Source organism: Mesocricetus auratus, unplaced genomic scaffold (genome assembly GCF_017639785.1).
Source record: "Mesocricetus auratus isolate SY011 unplaced genomic scaffold, BCM_Maur_2.0 Super-Scaffold_100023, whole genome shotgun sequence".
NCBI lineage: Eukaryota > Metazoa > Chordata > Mammalia > Rodentia > Cricetidae > Mesocricetus > Mesocricetus auratus.
Genome location: NW_024429204.1, coordinates 686,440 through 714,035, shown reverse-complemented (window position 1 = coordinate 714,035; position 27,596 = coordinate 686,440). Strand labels below are relative to the sequence as shown.

Sequence of the window (27,596 nt, the reverse complement as noted above, 5' to 3'; positions counted from 1 at the left end):
AGCACACCTTTGACATTTCTAATTCTTCTATTGTTATAACTGTTTGCTTCACTAAGTACAGTTATAAAAAGGTAAGACCAAAGTTTTCTCAGAAAAATAAAAATAAAAGCAAGCTACCACCTACCCATTAAAAATCGAATCAACAAAACTCAAACTTAACAGTGAGGGGATTTTTAAGGACTTTAGACAAGTTGATTTTCTTTACAGCTTTACAAGTGACTATATTGTCTCTAAAAGTAATAAAGAACGGTGACTTCAATAAGACCCTTGATCTAGGGTCATCACTCTCCTATCTTTTGTTCATAAAATAATTGCGGAGGAAGAGAGTCCACTGTAGAAGTAGACAGAGTTCCTGAAATGTTTTTAAGATATGTTTCCTGTAGAAAAATTAAGATTCACAGAAAAACATGGTAGAGGGAAGATTTAGCATATCTCAAATAATATTCCATTTGTTTTAAATAAAATAGATCGGGGAAGTGTGGATAAGGAGCCATTGTTTAAGCAGAGCTTTCTTCCAGGTGAATATAAATGCTGCCTAAGTATGATTTTTACAGGCCAATTATGGAACTACCACATAGTCTCAAAGGTAGCCAGGGATTTAAAATGGAAACATATCTAAATCCATTGGTTTTTAGCCCCATGAAAGGCATTTTGGTGGTCATTCTTAGAGACACAGAGGGTTCTTTGGTTCTACTACTCTCAAAATGCCCAAGGACAGTGTGCTTCGAAACACATTCTTTCAACAAATGTCATTGTTGAAAAACGAAATTACTAAGAGGGAGTTTCCTAAACACAGTTGTTCACAGTATATAGTTTTCCCTTTCTGTACACTATCTCTTGATGGCTCAGAGTGTTCTTTGAGTCAGGCCGGGAATGCTATTCCAGTGAACCAGCATTCCAGAGTGCCTACCAGTTGGAAGGATTAGGGTTGGAGCCAAACTGCTCGATTTACATTTTTCCACAGGACAGACAGCTGGGTCACCTTGAGTTGGACATGTATATGAGAATTGCCTCTGCTTTACTTTCCTCTTCTGAACAGTGGCTGTCACAGGAGTTGTATCTGCTGCGTGGGGCTGTTAACAGGAAGACATGGCGGTGTGTACAGTGGAGAGTTAGCGCGTCACACCATGCGGTAAACGCAACTGGGACTTTTGGTATAGCCAGAAATTTGACACTTAGGGGTGAATGCCATGCCAATTAACAACTCTTTTCTAGAACCAGACCCTTTATGGGCTCAGGGGCCCCCACTATCTCTAGTCCTTTCATTTAAATGACTTTCACCTCATTTTGAGGTGACAACACCTCAGTAGGAGTTGCTGTCTATTTCTTTACATCAGTTACCACTGGACTAGATTTCCTGGTGCTTTTACAGCGCAGACCTGAGAGAAGCTGGGCAAAGAAAACTTCCTTATCTGTGTTTTCATTTCCAAGACAGCCTTTGCATTAGAGATGGCTGCATAAGGCTCAAAGAGAACTAATACCTTGGCATGTACTTGTCTTCACTGGAATATTCTGGGTCAGGCAGGCCTGGTCATTTCTCTATAACCCTCTCTGTAATGTATATTCTTCCCGCCAGCCTGGTCCCAGAGCCACGTCAGTCCCAAATGAACACACAGGATGCCATATTAATTATTAAGCTATTGGTTGTTTGCTATGGTTTCTTAATGGCTAGCTCTGACTCAATTATTAACCCATAATTACTAATATATATATTTTATAAGGTCTTACCTTATGGAGAATGCCAGATTTGTGCCCTCTCTTTCCGGGATCACATGGTGACGCTCTAACCTTGACTACATTTCCCAGAATCCTCCTCGACTCCTAGTCCCACCTATCTTGCTTTCCTATTGCCCAACTTCCCCCATCACATCCCTACTCCTTACTTCTACCCTCTAGTTATGTCAAGAAAGTATTCAAAAAGTATTCAATCTAATAGCAATAGCAAGACTTTCCCCCTCTTCTTTAGTGTTGGAAACCTTTTTATTCTTCATAAGAGTAAGCATGCATATTATACAAGAACCTGACACTTGGCAGACATATCTGGGTGAATGTGTGCCGCTCCTGCCACTCGGAAGGCCTCGCCCCTCCATCCCAAGACCCAAGCAGAGAATTCCTGCTTCTGACCCCTTGTACTTCAGGAATCCCTATTTATCTTTACTAAGCAAAGCTCAAGAACGCAACAATCACCATGTTGACGTTGCCCTGCCCAGCCAAACGAATTGCCCACACCCTTCCCTCAATATAGATCCAAAGTAAACTGCATATATGTCACAGTTAGGGAGGATTTGCAGCAATTTTATGGCTGTTTTTGAATCAAGTATCTCTTCTACTTCAAGGATGTTAAGGTCTCTGTCTCTGGTCCCAGCATCTAGGGTGTGACCTGCTATCATCATATCAAACACATGTTAAGTGAATGAGCAAAGGAGCACACAAGTAAGTATCTTTTAAGAGCAGACTCTCATGCTTAGTAATAATCAAAACCAGGATGCTCACATTTCATCGTTTTAGAAATAAGTTCCTTATATGCCCCACATCTCAGTAACCAGGCAATGCCCCTCCTTCTTTTTCTTTCATTTCTTTAGAATCAAAACCCACACATTCTAGCATCACAGAAAATGCTAAAACTGAAACAATTTTGGAGTGGAAGATGGTTTACTTTTTGAATGACAAATGAACGCTGTGAAGCATAGCAGTGTTGTCCACAGCTTTGTCCACTGACACCAGAATGTTCCAGGAAATGACATCTCAAATAAACAGCTTCACATCCAGTAAACCACACACACACACATACACACACACACACACACACACACACACACACACACACACACACACACAAGATTCAATAGCACTTCACAGCAAATTGCTGCTGACGGTTACTTAGGAATGATTGATTATATTTACAAAACACAAATGTCTTACTAGATTAATTGAATATAATTTAAGCTGATGGGTTGGGCAAAAGGGTTAATCTGTAAGAGTTGTAAAGTAGGAAGACAAAGGGGAAGACAGTAGAAAGGCTAAGTCTTAGAAAAAGGTTCTCAAATACCAGAGAGCCCCACTGGACCAACACTTCACATTAACGAGGCACCGAGGGACTCCAACATTCAAGCTGCCTGACATCCCATCCAAGGGACAGCATCCAAAAGGAGTGTCATTTTTCTTGGAAAAAGATTTCCACAGAGCTTTCATAATTCGCCAATTAAAGTATTTAGCCTCAATGTAACTAAGTAATATAATTATGAACCCATGGGTGGGGGGAGTCTCGGATTACTACTGCTTCTTTTCCTTTCTTTTTGGTAGTACTGAGGATCAAACCTGGGATCTCAGAGATGCTAGGCTTATGCTCTCTTACTGAACGCCATTCTCACCCACCAAGCTCATCCTGAATTACTGGTGCTCATCCAGACCTAGTAAGTCACACACTGGATCCAGACCTTCCTGTTAAAATACATAAATAATCTACCAACAGGAATTAAAAATCAATTTGTAAATTTTACAGCGAGTATTCATTCTGCAAAGCATCAGTACCGGAAGTGATCAGAAGACGTCTAAGACATAGTAAGTTTCATGTAAAAATGGAAAGTATAAAGGAAGCATTAGGCTTCCATCATACAGACACTGGTGGCTGAAATTTTAGTGATCCTATGGCAGCTGGCTCTAGAATTGCACTATTATAACCAAAAATATTAAGAAGGCAGAGTAGTCACTGAAGGGGCTACAGGTTAAAAAAGCACCATCTTCTCTTGTACTTAAAGTTGTTTTTCAGACTCATGCTTATTAAGTCATAGCATATAACATTTATGGAGAACTTGGGTTGGGTCAGGCCCTGTTGTAAATAGATTAGGTTAACGACTCATTTAATTTTCAAAACAAGCATGAGAAATAGGAACTCTTATTATCCTTGTTTCCCAGATGGGGAAACTAAGGCACAAAGAGCCAAAGGTTAAGGTTAGATAACTAGGAATTTGCTGATCTGAGGTATGAACAATAAAGGTAGTTGAGCTCCAGTGTCATGTGGGCTTTATTGATTGATTGATGATTGATTGAAGACAGGGTTTTCTGTTGATCTTGCTCTGTAGACTAGGATAATCTCTAATTAAGATATCCACCTGCCTCTGCCTCTTGTAAATGCTAGAATTAAAGGTGTTTATCACCATGCCCAGCTCTGTGTCCTGTGTGTTTAACAGTGTGTCAATGCTGCCTCACAACGCATATTCAAAAGAAATGCTACTCTTTATTTTGGAATTTAAGTTATATGCTCATATGAATTTTCAGAAATCTTACTGAGACTAAGGCTCTGAATTTAAAAGACAAATCAGTTGCTACCAAAAACAAAAACAAAACAAAACAAAACAAAGAAAGAAACAAAAAAAACCCAAATAACAACAACAAAAACTGAACCCAGTGTTTTCAGATAGGACTGCAGCTACTCCATTCGCCTCTGCATGTTGTTTGACATTTATCCATGAAATTTAATTGAAATCAATTAGCAGTGATTTAGAATTCCATGCTGAGACCAGAGCACAGAGATTCAATATGTAGAGAATACCCAATTTTTGTTTCAATCTAGAGCAAATAAAATACTCTGGAAGATTATAATTGAGTAGAGAGGAGAATAAGGAAGTTCAGAGTGTTCCAATGATCTGCCAAGGCCAGGAAAGAAGTCTGTAGAACAGAGTGACCTAAACCCAATTCAGATGAACTAGTTTCTCTTTTTATCCCACTAGTCCATTTCCATCAAATTGGTGAAACACATTGAAATAAAGTTAATTTTCAGAATAAACATCTGTGCTCCATAAGGACAAATGTTTTATTTCTGCATATTTTCCCCTAGAAGCCATTTTGTTCCGGAATGATTGAGAGGGAAAGGGAGAAACCACCAAGGGACGGGAAGCAGGAAGGACTCCACATAAAAATCTAGACCTTCTCTAAAGGTGTGCATTTGGGTTTTATTTGCTGAGCAATTTCTCTCTTGAACCTCACCCAGTTGTAAAAGTAGGCACCAAAACTCTTTCTGTGCTTACAACAATGCCTGTGGGCTAATGTGGAGGTCTCCAGCTCTGGGCTAAGGCTCTTTGAACAGGCAGCACACCTTAAATCCCTCTGTGTGCCTGACATCTACACAGGGCATGACAGAAAGCCTGGCAGCTGCTCAATCCATCTTTTCCATCATGCATGGTAATGATGATGATGGACTGTTAAGAATGTGCAATTCAAGATTTCCAATTGTTTGTTTCATTATTGTTTTCAAAAGATACCATGTTAATTTACCTAGAGATACTGTATTAGTTTATTTATGTGTCCTTCAAACCAGGGCAATTGTTCTTACTCTCCATCCCAAGGACATTTGACAATATATAAGACATTTTTACTGTTAAAATTTTGGGAAATGGTGGTGAATGTTAGTGGCAGCTGGTGGGTAGAGTCCGGGGTGTTATGAAATCTCTCGCCATAATCTGAAAATGTCACTAGTGCCAAGATTGAGAAGTACATAAAAATACCACACAAGGCACATGCCTTTAATCCCAGCACTCAAGAGGTAGAGGCAGAGGCGGGCAGATCTCTGTGAGTTCATGGCCAGCCTGGTCTACAAAGCTACACAGAAAAAAACCTGTCTCAAAAATAAAAAACAACAACAAAATCACACAAACAGTTTGTTATTTCTACATTTTAAAACACAGGTAAGATATACATTAAAATAATGCATCAAAGATTTGCTTAGAATAAGGTTATTTCAACAATCTGCTGTTAGGAAGGTCAGCAATATCTCCTTTTTGAGATAGAGTCTCATGTAGCCCAGGCTGGCCTTGAACTCACTATGTACCTGAGGTTGACCTTGAATTCTTGGTCTGCTTGCATCCTCCTCCTGATTACTACAATGGCAGGCATTCACCAACATATCAATTTTTACGAATTGTTGGGGACTGAACCAATGGCTCCATGCATGTTAGCAGACATTCTACCAACTGAACTGTATCCCAGGTAAGTAATTTTTAATTCACCTTTGTAGAAGACTAGAATTTCCTAGAGTAGATTTCCTATAAAAAATTACAGGAAATCATGAGTTGAGAGACATATGTTGTTGTAGGATATTTGTAGACTATGTGAAGATATATTGTTGTGATTGGTTTAATAAAGAGCTGAACATCCAATATCTGGGCAGGAGGTGTAGGTGGGACTTCTGGGCAGAGAGAGGAAGTAGGAGGAGATAACTGAGGTGCAGAAGAGATGCCAATGATATGGGGGAGGGGATCAGATGTACAGAATGAAAGAAAGGTAAAAAGCCACAAGGCAAAACATAGATTAATATAAATGGATTAATTTAAGCTTTAAGAGCTAGTGAGACAAGATTAAGGTAAAGCCTAGCTTTCATAACTTATAATAAATCTCAGTATTGTTATTTGCGGGTTGGTTGAGGTAAGATAGACGATAGAGCATTTTCTCCAAATTGCCAAATACATATGAACTAAACATTGTAAATGTAATTCTCACTGGATAATTGTTCTTATTGTATATAGTTCTGCTGTGTTAGAGTTAAAAACCTTTCCTTTTTATTTAGACAAAAGGGGGAAATGTTGTGGGATATTTGCACACTGTAGGAAGGTGTATTGCTGTGATTGGCGTAATAAAAAGTTGAGCAGCCAGTGGCTAGGCAGGAGTTACAGATGGGATTTCTGGGGAGAGAAAGGAGGAGAAGGAATCTAGGTATGAGGGAGACACCAGGAGACAAGGAAAATAAACAGAAGGCCCAAGATGGAAAGTGGGTAACGAGTGCCTCATGATAGAATGTAGATTAATAAAAATATGGGTTAATTTACGTTATAAAAGTGAGTGGGACAAGCCTAAGCTGAGGCCAAGCTTTCATAATTAATAGCAAGTCTGCATGTCATTATTCGTGAGCTGGCTACCCAAAAGAAAAATACAATTATAATATGTGCTTAGATAACCAATGAATATTTTTTACCTCTATGCCATCTGAACCAGAACTTTTTCTTCAGCTACCATCCAGAACATTCTGCTGATGAAGCCTTTCAAAACCACCACTGTCTATAGTTTAGACAAGGAACTCCTGATTCAGACTTTTCTACTGTTTCTAACCACACTCCATATCCACTCTTTCGGCCAGTATATCAAAAGGGACCACACATACTTTATTTGCATATACGGTCAGCTAAAGAAGCTACTTAGGCTATAAGCCATGCCTTTCAATGACTGCTCTTCTCAGCCATATCTAGGTCCAATTTCTCAAACTGGGTTCCTACCATGGCTACAGGAATCATTCTTTCCCCACTAACACACTCTATGATTTCTATAGAAAAATGACTGACTTTTTCCCACTGATCTCACAGCCTGATGCTATTTTAAGAGGGGAAGATAAGGAAGTGGGGGGCAGTTAATTCTCTGCTTTTGGCTGTGGTCTCACACAGTCTCTAACTGTTGTGGTCACATTTGTTCTGGTTTTATTTGCTTACTCATCTTCCTCAGCGGATGACAATAACATTTGGTACTTTAGATGTCTGGAGTACGCTTGAATTCAGAAAACTTCTGAATATGTCTATCCTGGCAGTAAACTGAGAAACATGTAAACTGCAGGAGCAACTTTGCACACACCATGAGAATGAATCCATTATGGAGTTTCTATAGAGTTAACGAGTCACTACTGAGACCCTTACGTCTTGGTTAAAGGCTTTATAAATATTTACCAAGATCTTTAACGAGTGACAGTGCTTCCCATGATATGAAGGCTCCACCACCGTCATCCATGGCGCCCTGCCCAACATCCCAGCTGTCCAGATGGCCACTGACCAGTACAACCTATAATAAATAATAAAAAGAGGAAAACAACACTAAGCAAAACGACATCAAAGAAGACATCCAAGTATTTCAAACGTGAAGATCAAAAGTTTTATAACGGTACAACAGCATTGGTACAATTCCAAATTCATCCTAAAGAGTGGTAAAAGCCCTTCCCTTATCTCTATCAATGATATAATATTGACTACTAATGGCATTTGTTCATTGCTGAATGGTTTTTTAAAATTTTCATATTATAGCTTAAAGTCAAAATTACATTAAAAAGGAGCTCAAAACTTCAACCATATTCTCAACTGGTTATTGATTCAAGATCTTGATACTCAATAAACTTATCAAACTAAACTCAACTGTAAACATTGGAACAATAATTTATTTTAAAAAATGATTGTGTTCTTTAAGTCATAAATTACTTCGGTGTTGAATAAATAAGACTTAAAACCTAGGTCTAATTGAGTAGAACATTTAAGAGAGATTTGGAAATTAAAAGTTTAACCACCGTAAATTTAAATGTTATTTAAAGGAATATCAGTAATTCTCTTTCAAAAGCATGAAACTGATTTCACTAGAACTAAAATAAACCTTTCCTTGCATTGCTGTTGATAGAATCCAAGGCCTCATGAGTGCCAGAGAAGTGCTAGACCACCATGTCGCATACCTAGATATTAGTGAATTAATATGTATGCACACGTCTCCAGCAATCTGAAAACCAAATGAAATGGTGCTATGTCAGTAAAGTATTGATGTAAAAGATATCCTGGTCCCTATGCATCATATAATATGCAAACATGGATCAGATGGATTACAGAGCTGGGCAACACCTTTAGAGAAAACAGCTTTGTCAACTTAGAGTGGGAAATGGTTTCCTAATAGTTGCAAAAAATCATTAACCATAAAAATAGTAAGTTAGACTTTGCAAGAGTTAAGAATATCTCCTCATCCAAGGAACCTTTAAGAGAGTGAAAAGGTATCTTACAGGGGGAAAATCCATCTATAATACAATAAAGGACTTGTATACATGAATTGTATAAAGAATTCCCATAAAACAACAGCAAACAGTCAGCTGACAGAAAAGCAGGCAAAATACCCATACAGACACCTGACATACTTAAAAAAAGATAAACAAATTACCAATAGCTATAGAAAAATAGTACCCAGGATCGTTATCATCAAAGATATAAAAAACTGACCCACATTAAACCTTTAGCTACCAGATAGCTAAAATAAAAACATGTCAAAAAGTGGTTAGAAGGCTGCACAACTAAATTCTCCAGCATTGCTGGTGTGGGGGTTGGTACATACAACCACCCTGGAGGACCATCTGACCTATGGACTGTGAACATAAATACAGACTATGACCCAGAAATCTTACTCCTAGTTGTACAGTGTATCCAGTGTGTGTGTGTGTGTGTGTGTGTGTGTGTGTGTGTGTGTGTGTGAGCACACGCGCGTGCTTCAACTATGATAGTTTTCATAACAGTATTAATAGCCAGGTCCTCTGAAAGGGGAAATATCCAAATATCTGTTAAAAGTAGAATGAATAAATGAATTGCATTCATGATTGGAGCACCACACAACAGTGAATGCAATATATGCTGAGCAGCATGAAGAGTTAAAGAAGCCAGATTAAAAAAAATAATAGACTGTGTATAATTCCATCCACATAAAGCATAAGGCTGAACAAGATGGGAAAGTGATTCCCTTCGTCAAGGAGTGTCAGAATGGAAGGAGATTTTTGTAGGGCTGTCACGCTTCTGATGTGGACACTTAGTAGTGCCGTGTACTAGACTCATACACTTAGCATGTGGGAACTCTCCCTGGCAGCATGAAACTCAATAACATTCTTAGAAGTTCGGCATATTAGTACCGATGCATGGCAAGCTGTCAGAAAACCAAAGCTGAATCAATCTTCCTAACATGAAAATGCATCATCATCTTGGGGGACAGTCTGGACCTAAAATATCAGTGAGACCCGTGCACTGCCTGCTCCCTGAGCAGCTGAGAGATCTCCCGGTGACTTATAGCTGACCCAGCCTAGTATGACTTCATTGTAGTCACAAGCAAGGATAATGCCCCAGACTAATAAACGGTCATATAATGAACCCAAATGGATTGTTTCTAAGGGGGAATTCAAAACAAAACAAAAACAAAGAAATAAAAGAGCATGTTGCAATAGCGGAGTCTTCTGACTGAGAAAGCGGTGTCAACCCAGAGAAGTCAGGGTGTGCTCTGTCACAGCCTCATGGCCCAGGACCATTGTTCCAGAAAGGTTGCCATAGGCTAAAATACAAAACGTGCTTTAACTAACATTTTCTTTTACTTCATTCAGGAGTAACTACATCAAGGTAGCCATCATTTTGTATCTCTGAATTCTTCTACAAGGACTGAGGTCATTTCATAACTGCATTTCTTTGTGTCTCTTACAAGCTTCCACTCTCCAGATAGCAACTGCCACTTACATTAGCAGTTATGACAGGAAAGATTGCTTGGAGTCATAAAAAATTAAATTATATACTACATGATCAGACCTTTGCCCCAGTGCTATAGAAGAAAAAATATAATTTTGATTGTGAGAGTTTTAAAACATTTTTTTCAAATAATAAAATGCTGGGGGCCACAATCTGATAGTAATAAATTCAGTATCTATTTTAATAGGTAATTTTAATAAAATTACCTCTAATTGGTAGCATTTAAAAAGCAAACTTCAAATTTTCTCATTGTAAAAGCTTCTACATATGTATAGAAAATAGCAGTGAAAATTTCAGGCCAGTCTTTAAAACTCTACTGCAGCCTTGAAGAAAACCATCCAGAAAATATACAAACTCACAGGGCAGCTGAGAATCCTGTCCTGGGCCAGGGTCAGGCACAAATGGACACTAATTGCAATAAAGTCGGAGCCGATTTAAGCAAGCAAAGCAGAAACAGACTGGCCAGAGTAAACTCAAGGTTCACGAAATTTAGCACCTGGTGAAGGGGAACCTCATTCCTTCACCCTAATCCCTGAAGCATAAACAGCTAAGAAATAAGAGTCAGGGTACCCCCCATTGTGTGCTGCCACCTTAGAGTTAGGCAGAGCTCTAACCAGCCCCTCCCCTCAAACGACCTTTCCATTTACCTCTCTTCTAAATGCATCAAGCAGTAAGAAGCATTGCAAACAATAAAAATGGCAAAAGCGCAGCCAAAGAAATACAACAGGAAGGAGAATGGGGAGTCTGGTGATTTTTGAAATGTGAGGCGTGTTCTCTGTGAAGCACGCACTAGCATAGCTACCAGATGCTTGGGCCTGGGTAGGAAGCAGCCTGGAGGATTGATTAGACTGGTCCGGTATAAACCCTAGCAGCCAGCTACGGCTCTGAGAGTGGAAGAGCACAGAATTAAGGGAAACAGAACACGATAAGCACCCTCTTACGTCATTGTCGTGTCCTGAGACTCTGGATCCAGATGGATTTTCCTGATTAAAAGATGAACAAGAACACAAGCAAATGCATGTGGTCCGTGAGGCAGTGTATTTTTTTTTTTACGAAAATGCTCTAATACGCGCTATCAGAGAAAACATCAGCGTCTTTAGCTCTTATGCATGATGTCTTCTACAATGTCATCGGGTTCTCACTATGTGCTTGAGATGCAGAAATGAGTAAACATTCTGTTTTAAGTGAATCGCATTCTGGAGGAGAAGAAAAAAAACAAGTAAATATAATGTAAGTGCAGTTTTATATGGCATAGAGACGAAGCTGGCATGATGGCGGGCACACTCCTGTGACCTCAGTCCTGGGAGCCTCAGCCAGCTTGAGACCTGTTGGGCTACACTGAAAGTCTACGTTTTAAAGCAATCAAGAGAAAATGGAGAGGGAAAGATGGGGACATGGAAAGGTGCAGAGAACAGAGAAACCAGGCTAGTGGCAGGGAGTGGTCTGGAGAAAATTGGAAATGTGTGTAGTGGGGGGGGGTAAGTTCTCTCCCTAAGGAGATAGCATTTGAATATGGAGGCTGCTGTGGTTTGAATAAAAATACCTCCCCTGGGCCCACAGGGAGTGGTACTATTAGGAGATGTGACCTTGTTGGAGTAGGTGTGGCTTTGTTGGAGGAAGGGCATCATCACTAGTGGGTGGGCTTTGGGGTTTCAGATGCTCAAGTCTGGTCAGTGTGTCACAGTCGCATTCTGCAGTCTGTGGATCCAGAGGCAGATCTCTCAGCTACCTCTCCAGCACCAGGTCTGCCTGCATGCCACCCTGCTTCCTGCCACGACAATAACTGAGTAAACCTCTGAACTGTAAGCCACCCCGATTAAATGTTTTTCCTTTAGGAGAGTTGCTGTGGTCATGGTGTCTCTTCGCAGCAGTAGAACCCTAACGGGGGCAGAGACCTAACACTGTAAGCAGCTTGGAGACCCATGCAAAAACTCTGAATGGAAACAAGGGCGGCACATTTGAGGACTGATAAGAGTCTGGTGTGACTACGGTACTGGAAAAATGCGTGATGGGGGATGTTCTTCTGTATATATGTTTCTCTGATTGGTTAATGAATAAAACACTGATTGGCTGATTGACCAGTCAGGAAGTGACATAGCTGGGCAGAAACATGCCACTAGCTAACCATAGAGGTCTGGAAGTTTGTACAGACAGACAGGAAGTGACGTAGCTGGGCAGAATCACGATATAAGCAGGGACAAACAGGAAATCGCTCTTTTCTCTATGGAGATGGTTAGCAGACACCATGTGAGACCACAAATGGGGTAAGAGGTCCGGACCCTTCTCCAGTAAGAGAAGTCCATGTGGAAATACTTATATTAATAGAAATGGGTTAATAATTAAGATATAGCTAGCCAAGGAGAAGCCCAAGTCACCGGTCAACAGTTTCATAATTAATACAGCATCCGTGTGTTCATTTGGGACACAGCGGCTGCAGAACCAGGCTGGCAGGAAAGAATGCTCATTACAGATGTGGAAGCTGTGGGGACACACAAACATGCAAGCCACAGAGGGGAATTCCACTTTGTTCTAACTGGTAAGAAGCCGTGAGGGAATCAGGGAATCCCATTTATGTGCAACAGTCACTGCCAGTGGGTAAACAGTGAAGAATGAGAAAAGAGGCCTATGTGCTGACACTAATTCATCCCAAATCAGTTCATGAGGGGAAACCAACCAGCCATAGGAGAATGGGCCCTCCCTAGCAATAAGGAAAGTAAAATAATCCACAAAACCCACAACTTTCTGAAAAGCGCACAACTTTAATTTGACCAGGAGGGTTAAATCTCAGGGGAATAATGTGGACCTTCAAGGAGAAATGGAATAGAACATTGTTGGCCTTTGGCAGGGGAAGCTGGCAAAGCAGGAGCAATGGAAATGCCAACCAATGTGTGTGAACGTGGGTGAGCATGAGCGCTTTAGAACCCCTGAAACCCCATGTAGGAATGCTAGTGTTCTTAGTCATTGTTCCATGGCTGTGAAGAGACACCATGACCTCGGCAACTCTTACAAAGGAAAATATTTAATTGGGGCCGGCTTACAGTTTCAGAGCTTCAGTGCCTTATCATCACGGCAGGAAGCATAGAGGCGTGCAGACAGACATGGTGCTGGAGAAGGAGCTGAAAGGTCTACATGTTGATCCACAGGCAACAGGAAGTGAACTGTGTCCCACACTGGATGTAGCTTGAGCATACGAGACCTCAGAGCCCACCCCCAGTGACACACTTCCTCCAACAAAGCCACACCTCCTAATCCTTTCAAATAGTGCCACTCCTTAAGCATTTAAATATGTGAACATACAGGGGCCATTATTAATCAAACCATCACAACTAGGTACCCATTTTCTTGGTCTTTCACACAGGCCTCCATTTAGTGATCCCAAGAAAGACTAGATTCAGGGAAAAAACCTCAGGAAGCTGTATCGATGGCACTGGGATGTGGATGCTTCTGGAAGGAAGGCTATAAGTACACTTCCAGAATCTTCTGTGTGAGGTAGAAAATGGTCCTGCCTGCCACTTCTTGCACAGGTCGGGGGCTATGAGTGGAGTCATTGGAACTACACTTCCTTCCCTGCAATGTCATGGAAGAAGACACCCGTAGCTCTGGGGGAGGCAGAACCCTCGTATCCAGGGTGCCACAAGGACAGGTTGCAGAGATCTATGTCTCTAGTGGAGGAAGGCAAAGTATAGGTGGAACAGTGAAAAGGAAAGAAATATTGAAAAAAGTCCACTCCTGAGCTCAGACACCCAGGGAGGGACAAGAAGCCACACTTTCCGGAGCAGACTCCTGATACTGAGTGAGCAGCAGACTGAAGACTTGCATCTGGGGAAAGGTATAAGCAGAGAGGTACATGGTGAGGTGCAGACATGCAAAACTTCCCAGAGCCAAGAGTCAGGCTGTCACACTGGACCCACACCCCCAGCAACCCAGACCCAAAACTAAAGCAAAGCTTTAGCTTGCAAAGAATGTGAACACCCAGGTTAAGAACAGAAACTATATCCAAACCCAACTGTACAGAGTAGATGTATCCAACCCTCTTCCTACTGATTGTCACAGAGTAGAAGAGGGTGTACTATGTGGTGCATAAACAATGTTAACCTCAAGCTCTTCTGGTCTCCTACACATGATATGCAGTATCTGATAGAAAAATGGTGAAATACAAAGTAGGCAAAAAATAAGACCCACTGTCAGGGCCAGACACAAATATCACTGAGACATTTACGTTATTAAACAAAGATTGTTTTAAAATATAAATAAGATGTCTGTAGATCTAATAAAAAAGATGGGGATTTCATTAGAAATGTCAAGACAATAATACTGAACTACACATGTTTGAAAAATGCAGCATATTTATAGGTAACTTAATATTTAAATGTTCATGTTAGAAATTCAAACTTTCATTATCTTTATAGCTGTATCAGAGAGTAGAAGATGTTTCAAAAGAAGGTACAATATGGTTAAACTTCAATGTCAACTTTACTGAATTCAGAATCACTACAGATAAGTCTTTATGGGAATTTTCAGAGATGTTTCACTGTGGAGGGAGGTCCCATCCTGGATGTGAGTGGCACCATCTCATGACTGTGGCACCAGATTGAATAAAAGCAGACGAAGGTGAAGGGCATAAGAGACGTGGTGTTCTCCTTTCTCTACTATCTGGTCAGTACCATTTATCAATCAGCCCCTGCCATTACTGCCAGGACAGATTCCATCCTAATAAACCAAGAGCCAAATAAAACCCTCTTCTTTTAAAATGCTGCTTGTCAAGTATATGGTTAGGACAAGAAGTAATTGGTATCAAAAATTTGTTCCAGAGTTGGGCTATTGCTATGACGAACTCACCAAGTGAATCGTAAACACTGAAACTGATTTATGGGCAATATTTGGGAAAGTTTGGACCTGTTGGACACACAATATCTAGAATGTTATCAACAGAGCTTAATGAGTTATTCTGGTGGGAGTGCAGAATACCAGAATGTCAAATGTAGAGAGAAGCCACATCTCAGGAAGTTCCATGTGGAATAAACATTGTATCAGGAATGGATGAGAGGCAATCGTGTTACAATGTGACAAAACATCTGACCACACTCTGCCCATGTCTTGAGAACCCTGGTGAGGTTTGAGTGAAAAATACATACTAATTTATCTGGTGGGGAAAGTTTCATGACAATGTAGATACAGGCTGTGGTGTGTTGCTGTTCTCTGTTCCTCATCTGATCTATGGTTAGAGAGAACACAATGATAAGAGAAATACACATTTTTGATGAGAAAGTTGTAAGTGATCTTAAAGTTGCAAGCAGTCATAAAGAACAGCTGTAACCATAAGAGACCGTGGAAGTTAAGACAAACCCTCCCACTTTGCACTGGAACAACAGGAAAGGCGCCTTGAAGTCAAGTCCTACCCATCGAAGACTCTAGGTGGTTAAAAAAAAACTTGAAAGAAGGACAACAAAACTGAGAATGCTGGTGATGTGCTTTCTGCTTTTCAAAGCCAACTGCCTCGGGATGTGTTTCCCCAGATTCAACCTCCAAAGTGTGTGAATAAGCCACTATAGTTGTAGAAAGGATTCCACCAAATCCCTAGTCGGCAGGAAAACATGCAAGCTTTATTCTTATCTCACGGTACTGCTTTTCCAGAATGCAAAATTCAAGAGTTGTAAGGTCATAAAGGCTTGAACCAAGGCACCTGAAGACCAATGAAGCCATGTAATCTACAGAAGAGTCGGGTTCTCCTATGTAAACTGTGCAGGTATTTATCTAAAGCTGGTCATACTGTACTCTTTGGCCAACTATCAGTAATAGGGTGCTCCTGTGATAGTGATTATGCTCCATTTTACAAATATGTAGCCCAATCAGGAGACAGGAACATACTTACATCCTTTTGCTTTTTTGCTTTTGTGGTTTATTTGAAGATGCTTCCTGCGCCTCAATTTGTTTTTTTAAGATAATTAAGTGTTTGAAAAAATATGATCTCTATTAAAACTGAAGAGAAGAACCCAGGCCAAGGGCTACTGCTTCAGCTATCATGCTCCTTTGGCTGCTTCACAATAGATTATGTGGAATCCACTTTTGATTTACCTTCTTTAATTGACAGCAAACGAAATCTGCCTACACATGTAAGTGAGAGCACTTAGCAATTTGTCCCTACCAGATTGAGATGGGCAAGTTAGTGATCTTCTCTAAAGGGTGTTTCCTTACCTGTGGGGTGAGAGTCATAATATAAACTTATTTGCAAAGTAAGTCATAAGAATTAAATGTGATGATGATTTATCACTATGCTAGTGCCTGGCACAAATATGAACTCCTCAAATGTTGGCCTGCATTCATTTTGCTCTAATTATATCAAGATGGCCTCAGAAGATGGCATACAATTCTCTCTTGGAAAGATCCCCTTGGGCTTTTGCAGGATACACATAGATCCCTAAGGACTGCTTCACAAGGCAGTAGTTCAATGTAGAGTTTTGTGTGCTGCAGGTTTGAAGCAGAGGTTGTATCATTCATAAGCACATGCTATTTAGAAATATGACAAATATTCTAAAAATGTTGTTTGCTGAGCTCAATTTAAAACAGCATGAACTGATTCCATTTGAAAACACACATGCACCGTGAGAGAACCGGGTTACATTCTCATTTGTGTAAACGTATTGCTAAGGGTGAAAAGTTTTAGCTTAAGCAATGACAAACACTTAGCCGTTCCTCAGGGAGTTGCTAGGTAGCCAGGAAGCACTAGGCTTGAATTGAAGCCTCCACCATGCATCTGGGGTTGGTGTCTTGTGGTTTTGATGGTGCGTGTTTCAATTCAGATAGCAGTAACAGAACTGATGACACTGGGCATGGCATGGCTGTCTCTCTAGCAGGGCTTGACTACAGGGAGAAAGCACCAAAGGCATGGCATAGTTCATAGAGAAATGAGAAACCTAGGCTCGTATAAAAATCATTTTCTGATACCACATTGGGGTACCTGTGGAGTAGAGACATTGCTGAGAGTTGAGCGTGGTGGGGGGGTGGGGAGTGGGGGGGGAGAAAGAGGGACTGGCAATTTTTATTGTTACTTCAGATGTATATGTTGCAACACTGTTTAAAGATCCAAGAAGATTCAGTGACCAGTGAAAGGAGCCATTTTATCTGTTTCAACCTGAGATCTAATCATTGATGACTTAAGATCTTCAACAAACTGAAATAAGGTAAGAGATGTCACAACATTGCCTTTGAACTCTTTTTTTTTTCCTGCAGAGTGGAGATCATATAGGCTTTAGAGGCAGACAGGCCAGGATTTGAGCTCTCCCTCTGCCATTGACTGGGGACTCCCAGGCAGCCCTTGAACTGTCTGAGTCCCTAATTTTTCTTCCTTCCTTCCTTCCTTCCTTCCTTCCTTCCTTCCTTCCTTCCTTCCTTCCTTCCTTCCTCCCTCCCTCCCTCCCTCCCTCCCTCCCTCCCTCCCTCCCTTCCTTCCTTCCTTCCTGTCTTCATTTCTTTTGCAGGGGTGGAGGCTGAGGGATTTGGGTGGGGTTTAGAGACAGGGTTTCTTTGTGCAGCAGTCCTAGCTATCCTGGAACTCACTCTGTAGTCCAGGCTGGCCTCGAACTCACAAAGACACACCTTGCCTCTGCCTTGGGATTAAAGTCCTGTGCCACTACCACCCAGCTGAGTTCCTTGAGAAGTAGAAGTTAACAACTGTCCTCAGTGCTACTGCAACAGCCACTTAGAACTGGGGGGATGTCCTATCCATCTAGTTTCATAATCTGCCCGAGATTTTAATCTGTGTTATTATTATCAGAATGCCTGCCCGACAGATACGGTGTGTGATATTATTAATGTGGCTTTTTTCTAAGAGACGTTCTCAGGCAGTCGGAGGACAAGGAACAAACTGGGGCAGAAGGTAGCTAGGACGGCACCTAGGAAAAGTTTGAAAATGCAAAGCCTGCCATCTCCAAGTGTCTGACAGACATCTACAGGGTAGAGGAGACAAGGGACTGAGCACCACAGCATTCAGCTGAGAAATACCTAACTCCCTCTTGGCACACATGTTTCTGTTTCCTTCACACACATCCTCACAGGCCTGTAAAACAGTAGCGTGAACTCAAGCTGATTTCCCTGTTTAGTAATAAAGTATGACTCAGGATCCATCTGGTTTATTCTTTTGAAGAAAATGCTGTTCCCTCTTGTAATCAATGCCCACTCAAAATCCATTTCCCAATAATTACTCCAACCTTTATCGCTGTAGTGACATAAACCTGTTGAAGAAGTCTACTTTCAACTACTATGTAATGTAACTCATTTTATCGCAGTGACCAGAATAAACATGAGCACATTTTTAAAAGATTAGCCTTTACTATAGTCTGCAGAGGTCAGAATTATGGACAAGAAATTAAAACCAGAAATAAAGCATGACTTAAAGAAGAGACTTCTGCTCAACATGTTGCAGTAAATTTACGCTTACTGCTCCAAACATGTGGCTCCAAATGGAATGGAATAAAAATGAAAAACAAAAGGCAATCATTTGCTTTCAAGAAGCAGAGAAGTCTGATGTGGCACCAAACCTACTTGAGAGCAGATAATAAGCTAGGTAAAAGTGAAGAAGGATTCTTATGCACCCTCTGGAAGCATCTCTAAGTTTCATTTAAACCTTTGTGATGGCCCCTATACGTTTAAGACATATAAGGTACAGGGGCCATCAGTTACTTTAAGACTAAAAAGAGTGTGTGCATGCCAATCTACGCTCCAGTGTGATTGCAGTGTTAGAACCTTATATATCCAAAGTCTCTCTGTGTATGTATGCATTTTTAATCCAACACATTTAGAAAATACTGGGCCAGTGTAGATCCTGCCATAGAAACTGGTTCAACATTATTTAACCCTGGATTTCTGAGGTATTTTATCCATGTTTTCAACAAGCATTTACCAAACCACAGTGGACTGGAGATCGAGTGATGTAGGTGCCATAGGAGTCCCCTAGCCAAAGAATGGTGGACAAGGATAACTCTATGAAATCAAATGATTGCCAAGGCATAGGACTCGGTGGCTAAGAAGATAAAGTCTGAGCTGAGGTGGGAAGGATTATGGCTAATCAAGTTGGGAAAGAACTGTAGCCAAAGAGAGCAGCCAATTCAGAGGCCTCTTCATGGACAGCACTCAGGTGAGTGCTAAGGTTTTTTCAAAAACAACTTGATCTCATTGAGCAGAGCAGGAGCCAGGGACTCCATTTAATGAATACTTGAGGTGTCACAAATACTGGTTGAATTTAGAATTGGTGACTACGATGAGCATGCTAATTTAAGAAAAATAAATAAATAAAAGCTGAAATTCTAATCCAGAATGCCTTCTCTGGTAGCGAATTGCAAGTAAAGACAATTAAAACAAATTACCCAGGAAAGATTCAACATAGCAAACTAAGATGTGATTTTTTTTTCAGAACCATTCTTCTAATCATGTACAACTATTGACTAACTTTGCTTTTGAGACGAAAATAATTTGTGTACCTAATTATTATAGAAGTTCTGCGGGAGGAAGCCAGGGGGAAGGACAACTCTGGAGGAGAGGGGCCTGTCTACCAAGAACAATGGGAAAATCTGATTGTGCCTCTAGTACCAAAGAGGAGCAAGTGGGACAGCAGTGGACAGGGTGAAAATGTGAAGTTCACAGAGCTGACCGGAAGGCTAACAATTAGGAAACAACCTCAAGCTGAGCAACCAGTGCCATTGGTGGGTCAACAGGGCCCGTGGACTCTACGGTATGAGAAACAAGGCGTCACTGCTCAGAGAAGTCACTTTGGTTGACACTCCTCGTACCCTCACTATTGGGCAGAGAGGAGACTTGGGGAGATCTGAGAGCAGAGCGACAGTGTGGAGACCTTCCTCAAGAAGAGGCGCTGTTTAGGAACAAAGAGAAGCCAGCAGATGGAGGATTCACACCTGGCTGACGTGATGAAACGGGAACAATTAAACACGGCAGAAGTAGATGATCGCATCAATGGGGCGGACTGTTTTACACAAGTGGGAGTACTTCCAGCTTCAGACCTAACCTGAAAGAGGTGGTGCTAAGTTGGGTATAGATACAAAAACTAACCATGTGGCTGGGAATCCAGAAACCGCTCGACCAAACCATTTACGGGATAGCACATTCTGACGAGGTCAATTTCCTGATTAGCTAGGTTAGACTTTTTTTTTAAACAGAGCTGTCAATCTTTACTGCGGGGATCAGCTAAGATCGATGGAACAGTATGGAGGGTTAGCTCAAAGTGCATCTGTGCCTATGTGTACACGATAATTAAGTGAATTACAAAGGGTGCATTCCCACAGCAGTGCGCCCTGAGCGATATGAGGCATGCATAGTGACAGGAAGTGAAGGGATATAAACTTGGATGTTCTCTGCTCACCCAACATCCTCATGAAAAGCCCCACGTCCACTTTGTAGATCATTGTGCTTTCTACCTACGTCAGTCCTTGCTGAACTGGAGCAGTTTGCTTCCAAGAGTGCAGGATCTGGGGATGCCTTGACCATTAATTATCCAACCTTTCCTGCCTTAGGACACCCAAGAGGTAGTCTCCAGTGACCCTGACTCTTTCCGCAGGATAGCAGATGTGACATCTGTCTGCATTTGCTTAAAGCAATCTCATTCTATAGCCCCGGAACACAGCAGAGAAGCTCTCTATAAAGCCACATGATAACAGCACCAGGATGTAGAGTGAGCCTTTGCCCTCCCACTACAGAAGGAAGGGGTGATTTTACACCACTTAGGAAGTGCAGTCTGTGGAAAGAAGAATTCATTCGAGGTATTTTCCTCCATCGAGGCCACTTGTAGAGGTCGGAAAAAAGTAAATATGCCAACACTGTAACCTTTCAAAAGTACAACTATTTGAAAAAAGAGCACATTGGTAGTGCGCTGTTCAAATATTCTAAAACAATGAGTAGCCTGACATTTTTCAAACAAATATTTTAAAACGCATGTCCACATGTGTGCTGGAAATTAATGCCATTTGTTCAACAATAATAGACTTGATTCATATTCACTCTCATACAGTGGATTATGTTTTCTGATTTCATTAAACCTTCAAAAGGTTACAGCTGGCTGACATATGAAACGCTCTACACCTCCGAAAGAGGAAATTTGCACCAGGCCCTTGGCTGAACGGTTACTCCCCAGAAGAAATGGAGGAGCAGAGAGCTGTGTTCCTTCCCCTCACTGATTATGCATCCAAGCCAGATGACAGAAGCAGTGCTCACAAACACAAGGCTGAGCGTAGGCGCTTCTCCTTGGAGCTGAGCTCTGAGGTGTGCCTGGAGAGGAGTCCTTTTGCAGTGAGTCCTGGGGGCCGGGGTCTGCAAGCCAAGGCTATGGAATGCAAAGCTGGTGGGCACCACAGTAGGACCACATGTGCACCCTTGCCTGCTGACCAGGGGATGTGCTTGTCAAGGCACAACTCTGGATTCCGCAGGCAGCACCAAGTGCCATTCTGCAATTACCTTTTTCAGGTTGCTAAAAACAAACCAACAAGCCTAATCTTCACAAAGGTGTTTCCTGGGCATGACAGAAGGGCTGTGTGACTCTAGAGAGATTAAAGCCGGGCTTGAAATACACTTATCAGCTCACTTGAATCAGGAAACAACTGTCTGACCCTGCCCAGACCACATCATGATCAATGTGGGTTAATTACAGAAACTTTCCTCAGTAAAGAGCTTTAGCAGACACTAATGCACAAGACCTTCCCTCTTGAAAGCTTTAGTGACACAAATGACCACTGTCGTCCTGAGTGACAATGAAAGTTCTGAAGTTAAACCCAGTAGGCAGCAGAGGTTGGGGCGATCGTGATCGTGATCCTGTAAGCCTCCTTTCTGAAAAGCTTCCTAGCTTTCTGGAGTCGTGTTCCTCCGATGCCTCTCGAGTGTTTATTTCCTTTCTCTTTTGAAAATGGAAGCTTCTTCTCCTTACTAGTTTCCTCCATGGTTTCATCTTAACATACATACCAGGAGGTTGATGCTGCTGCTTTCTCCCTGTGAAGCATTAGAAGTGTCACTGAACTGCCCTGCGCCTTCATTTTCTATCTGTATAAGGAAAATAATCACTCTGGACATATTAGTGGTCATGGCAGCTGAATATGGGAACAAGGCCCGAAACATAGTGGCCAGTTATAAATGATTTTCACTCATTTTACTATTTCAGTCATGGCTATACATTATATGCAAATAGATTTCACCTTGATATGTAGAGGTGGAAATGTTTCAAATTTTTGATAATTTGCCTCTGGGTTTTTCATCTTTTCTAATTAAAATTCCTGCCTGGAAGTATCTCCTGTTCTATGCTGAAGTGCTAGAGGGCTTTCTGGTTGAAGGTCTGTGTACATCTGAAAGGCTAGCTGCTGACTACAGCTCTCTGTCATTCAAACTACTGGACCAGAGGGAACTCTCCAGAAAGTTGTTTCCAGTAAATAATGTACCTCCGGTTCTCTCGGATAGGGTTCAACGGGGTTATCCAAAAGGACATCAAAGGAATCCCTCACTTCTGCTCACATTAAGATTGCATTAAAAGTCGCTTTGTGAAGAGGGATGGGGGGATTCAATTGGTATTGAGTGTAGCTTCAAAATCATCTATGCTACCCACATAAATGCAGGCTGCCAGGTTCTAGCCCAGACATACAGAATCAGAATGTAGGCACGGATCCCAGGAAGCTACATTTCTATAAGACATCCAGATACCTGCTGCATCATTAGAACCACTTCAGGAAGCCCAGCTCAGGATATTGTGATGGTCCCCAAATCTATGCTGTTGGTGATGGAACTTTTGGGTTGGCTGAAAGAGTGGCAGGTTATTTGATCTTGTTCAAAAGGACCCCAGGGTCCTTTTGTTTATTTGCTTGCCATACTCATACTCAGCCTCAATCAGTGAACACAATCCTACAGACCATTATGGGACCAGAGCAAACCACTGAGCAGAGCAGGGTACCCCGAGATCTTGGCTCTAAGAATGATCTCTCTGTTGATTCCTTCCTTAGTGGGACATCTAGCAAGAGTATCCAGTTTCCAATTAAGAGACAGCCATGGGGCCTTAGGCACAGGCTCTAAGTCAACCCAGAGCCTGGCTTAAGGAGTGAGGTTTAAGGGACATGGCAAATGTGTATCAGGCCATTTGCTGTGAGCCATTATGTTGGAAACAGTCCTTGCATAGACGTGCTATTTCAGGTTCTAATAACGACAGAGTCCACATTGTTTCTATGAACTATAAATCAATTATAAATCTAATTCAGGGCCGGGCGGTGGTGGCGCACGTCTTTAATCCCAGCAATAAATAAATAAATAAATCTGATTCAGACACGGCAAAATAATCTTCACTAGAGAAAAGTGAAGGTGGCAAGGATACGGGTAAACATTTTTTTTTTTTGGTTTTACGAGACAGGGTTTTTATGTATTGTTTTGGAGGCTGTTGGTCCAGCCCGGCCTCGAACTCACAGAGATCTGCCTGCCTCTGCTTCCCGAGTGCTGGGATTAAAGGTGTGCGCCACCACTGCCCCGCACGGGTAAACATTCTAGCACAGACATTGCCATGAGAGAAATCCAGCAGCAAACTCCATGGCTGAGCATCTTCCTCTTCCAACATTTACTGCCCATTTTTCTCTCTTTATCATCTCCTCTACGGACGTCCGTGTCTCAGAAAAATGGAAAGAAGTTACGGCTGGTTCAGAGCCCCGCAAGAGAACCTAATACACAGTGCACACACAGCTGTGCCAGTGGCGCTCAGCCCATCGCCGAGAAGCGCGAAGAACAGGACAAATTTTCCCTTCGGGAGTTTTAGAACCAGGGTTGCAAGCCATGCTCACCGCAGGTAGGGAAAGGAAACACCACCTCTTGCGGGAGTGGAGTGTGGGTCTTAGAGTGACTTGGTAAACTCTCCGGCAACCTACAACATTAGCTGGCAAACCCTCAGCCTTCAACTATCCTAACCTACCCATCTGCTTCTTCTACGGAGGGTCAATAACAACTCATTGCTGCTAGTAGCAACCACACCATGCAATGTTAAGCCACAGTGTCATGCTTTGGACAGGGGTCTACAAAAAAAAAAAAAAAAAGAGCTCTCTGCAGAGTGCTAACTGGGGCATTATATGGGCTGTTCAAAGTCTGAGGCTGATTTACAGGCTAGCCAGCCAAGCCAGGAGATTAAAGGAACTAGGCACTCGGGCAAATTCAGCTGCAGCATGCAAATAAAGTTGACAAATGAGAAAAACACCAAGGTTTACAATGGAGAGCATGAGGCTAGCACGAGTTCAGCCAATCCCAGCAGCTCATTAAAAGCACTCCTTCCCCTATCCCACTGAGTCTGCTCCCTGGTTACATAACCCTGAGAAAGCAGGGCCCCCAAGCCCCAACCATTATCCACACCGTCCATCTAACGCTGAGCATCAAAATAATCCCACCAGAGAGGGCTCAGGGCGATTTTAATAAGTCGTCGTGTTTCCATTAATGTGAATATCTCAGATTTTCTAGGTCAGAGGAGCACTGGGTGGTAAGCAGTTCTTGCTTGTGTGAAAAGGTAGAGGCTGGCTCGCTGGAAGGACCTGAGGCCACTGCCCAAGCCTTAAAGAAAAGCAGATGGAGTGTTTGAGAGAATACAGAAGGTAATCTTAAAAAAAAAAAGTTAAAGGAATTGATAGGCTTCTCTATATTTCCTGAAGGAATCAATCAAGAAATCACATACAGTACTTAATCATCAAAGATTAACTCCAGGACTAAAACGGAGATTAGTTGCTAGAATGGAAAACATTCCGTAGCATCGATTCATTCATTCGTTCATTTAGCTAACACCCAGTAGTGTGATCTACGCAGACTGACCTGCACCCAGAAAATACAGATGCGGGGTTCCCCCTTCTACCCTTCATGAACCCTGTCCCTTCCTCGACACAGCCCTGCAGGCTACAAAGTCATAGTTCATTCGTGTTTGTTTTCTACACTATGTTTTTAGCTAGCTACTGGGTGAAAATATAAAAGGTGGGAAGAAAGCAGGACAGAGGTAGGGAAGACAGAAGGGAGGGAGCAAGAGAAAGATGAAGGGCCAGTTTCCCTTCTTAACGTATGTACAATGTATCTTTCCGGAGTCCAAAGAATGCACCTGCCTCTGTGTAAGCCGACTTCTCCCCATGGCCTCAATCCAAACTTTCAGTTTCGTGGACCAGAGTTTACATACGTCCTATCGGAATCACACCGATTCTCAAACTGAAAAAAAAAAAGAATTAAAAGATGCATTTTGGTAGATGTCCACGTATTTGACTACCTTGGACCTTGGAGTATATTCAGAATGTGCCACAGTGAACTTCAGAGAACAATATTGGAAATAAAATAGGTCAAGAGATGGGAAATATGTTCTTATAGTGGCCACTGTTTTCTTGAGGAAAGGGCCAGGTTATTATGTTGATTATATTTCTTATGATAGGAGTGGGGCTCTCACTTGGCATCTCTGCACAGAATACCAGTGATAAAAAAAAATGAAGATGCCTGAAAACGCAAAGCAGCAGAGAGGACAGGGACAGCCAGGGGTCTTACACACTTCTGACGGGAATTTAAATTGGCACATCCAAGGAAAAATGATTTGGCATTACAGAGCATGGCTCAGTATTCATAAACTCCATGACCCAGGAATTCTACTCCTAGGTATTTTCCCCCAGGGCCTCTTTCATGCATGTTCCAGAAGGCAGAGACAGAAATGTGTGGTGATGTCTTGTTTATAGTCTAACAAATAAAGCTTGCCTGAAGATCAGAGGGTGGAGCTAGCCACTAGTTAACCATAGAGGTCTGGAGGTCTGTACAGAGAGACAGGGAGTGACATGGCTGGACAGACAGAGGAAGTGTTAAGGCTGGAGGAGACAGGAGCTCAGTCTGTTTTGGGTTAGGAAGTTGAGTAGGTAAGGTATGGCTGTGGCTTTTCCCCATCTCTCTGACCTCTCAGCATTTTCCCCTCTATCTGATTCTGAACTTTTATTATTAAGACTTATTAGAACTCATGCTACAGAAATGCTCATAAACAGAATCCTTTGCAACTGCAAAGTCTGGAAAGAACCACAGAGCCCATAACGAGTGGCCTGGGAAGGCACATTGTGGCATGCTCACATGAGTAGCCTAAGCTTAGAAATAAGTAATGTTTATTTGCACACAGTATAATGGATGCAGTCCTTAGAACAAGTGTAGAAAGTAGTAGCAATTACAACAGTGACTTTATAATGCTTTCAAAAAGTAACACTATGCAAAATGTATCATTTAAAGATACACACAGATATGGAAAAATTAGCTTTAAAACTATAAGAGGGTTCATAACCTCCCCAAAATCAGATTGGTGGGTACAAGATAAGAGGACTCTGAGACAGGATCAATGGTGGTGATCTACTCTGCTCCCAGGCTCAGGAGGCTGGCCTGCAAAGACTGCATCCCTGGAGTTTCTTCCCTTGGCTTCCTTTGGGTTTCAGTCAATGGGGAAGAGATTGGCAGGAGCCCACTGTCCCCATTCACTTCTCTCTGTCGTCTGTAAGAAGTCACATGCTGCAAGGCCCTTATTCAGAATCCCACATCCTAGTCCATGAACATCGCTCATATGCTCCCCTGTGCTTTCCCTAAGACTTCCCTACACCTTGCACACAGTCCTTTTATTAAACCTACCTTAAGTGAACGTAATTTGAGTGTATTATGTGTTTCCTACCAGGATACCTGATATATTAATGTATGGATAGGAAGACATAAATAATAGACTCAAAAAATATGCAAGTGAGCTGATGGGGTGGGGGCATTGCCGAGGACAACACCCACACAGCTCATTGAGCATGGAGAAATCAAGCTGACGCCTGCATGGAGCCGTCCCCCCTACAGTCTAGTCTCTTTGCCTTGGAAAGGTACTCAGCAGGCTAAGGAAAGAGAAACCTGGACACCACCCCAGTCACAAAACCCTTGACCTACAATCTGCTCTGCCTGCAGAATGTGTTGGGGCCATGGTGGCATAGAACGTGTGGGAGTGGCCAACCAATGTCTGATTTAACTTGAAGCCCACTCCACCAGACAGAGCCCATGCCCAACACTGCCTGGAAAGCTAGGAATTGGAGACTAGACACTCCAGAGATTTAGGGTAGAACCAAACACCAATGGTCTATAAAACCAATAACAACAATGACAAAACACAAACAAACAAAAACATCAATGAGATGATTCCTGATGATATTCTGCTATATTCATAGATTGGTGCCTTGTCCAATCATCGGAGAGCCTTCCTCTAGCAGCAGATGGGAGCAGAAGCAGAGACCCACAGTCAATTCAATGTCTTTGTCAGGTTCCCTCCTCGTTGGAGCT

At 42.0% G+C, this 27,596-nt stretch overlaps 1 protein-coding gene across 4 annotated transcripts in view; it reads right to left on the bottom strand.

The window, feature by feature from the left end:
- Nucleotides 1-27,596, bottom strand: part of Cpq (carboxypeptidase Q) — a 400,249-nt gene that overhangs the window by 181,578 nt on the left and 191,075 nt on the right. For all 4 annotated transcript variants that reach the window (XM_040730419.1, XM_040730420.1, XM_040730421.1 and 1 more), the window contains exon 5: nucleotides 7,707-7,818. In XM_040730419.1, the coding sequence (XP_040586353.1) occupies nucleotides 7,707-7,818 (112 nt within the window). The remainder of the gene's footprint in view (nucleotides 1-7,706; nucleotides 7,819-27,596) is intronic.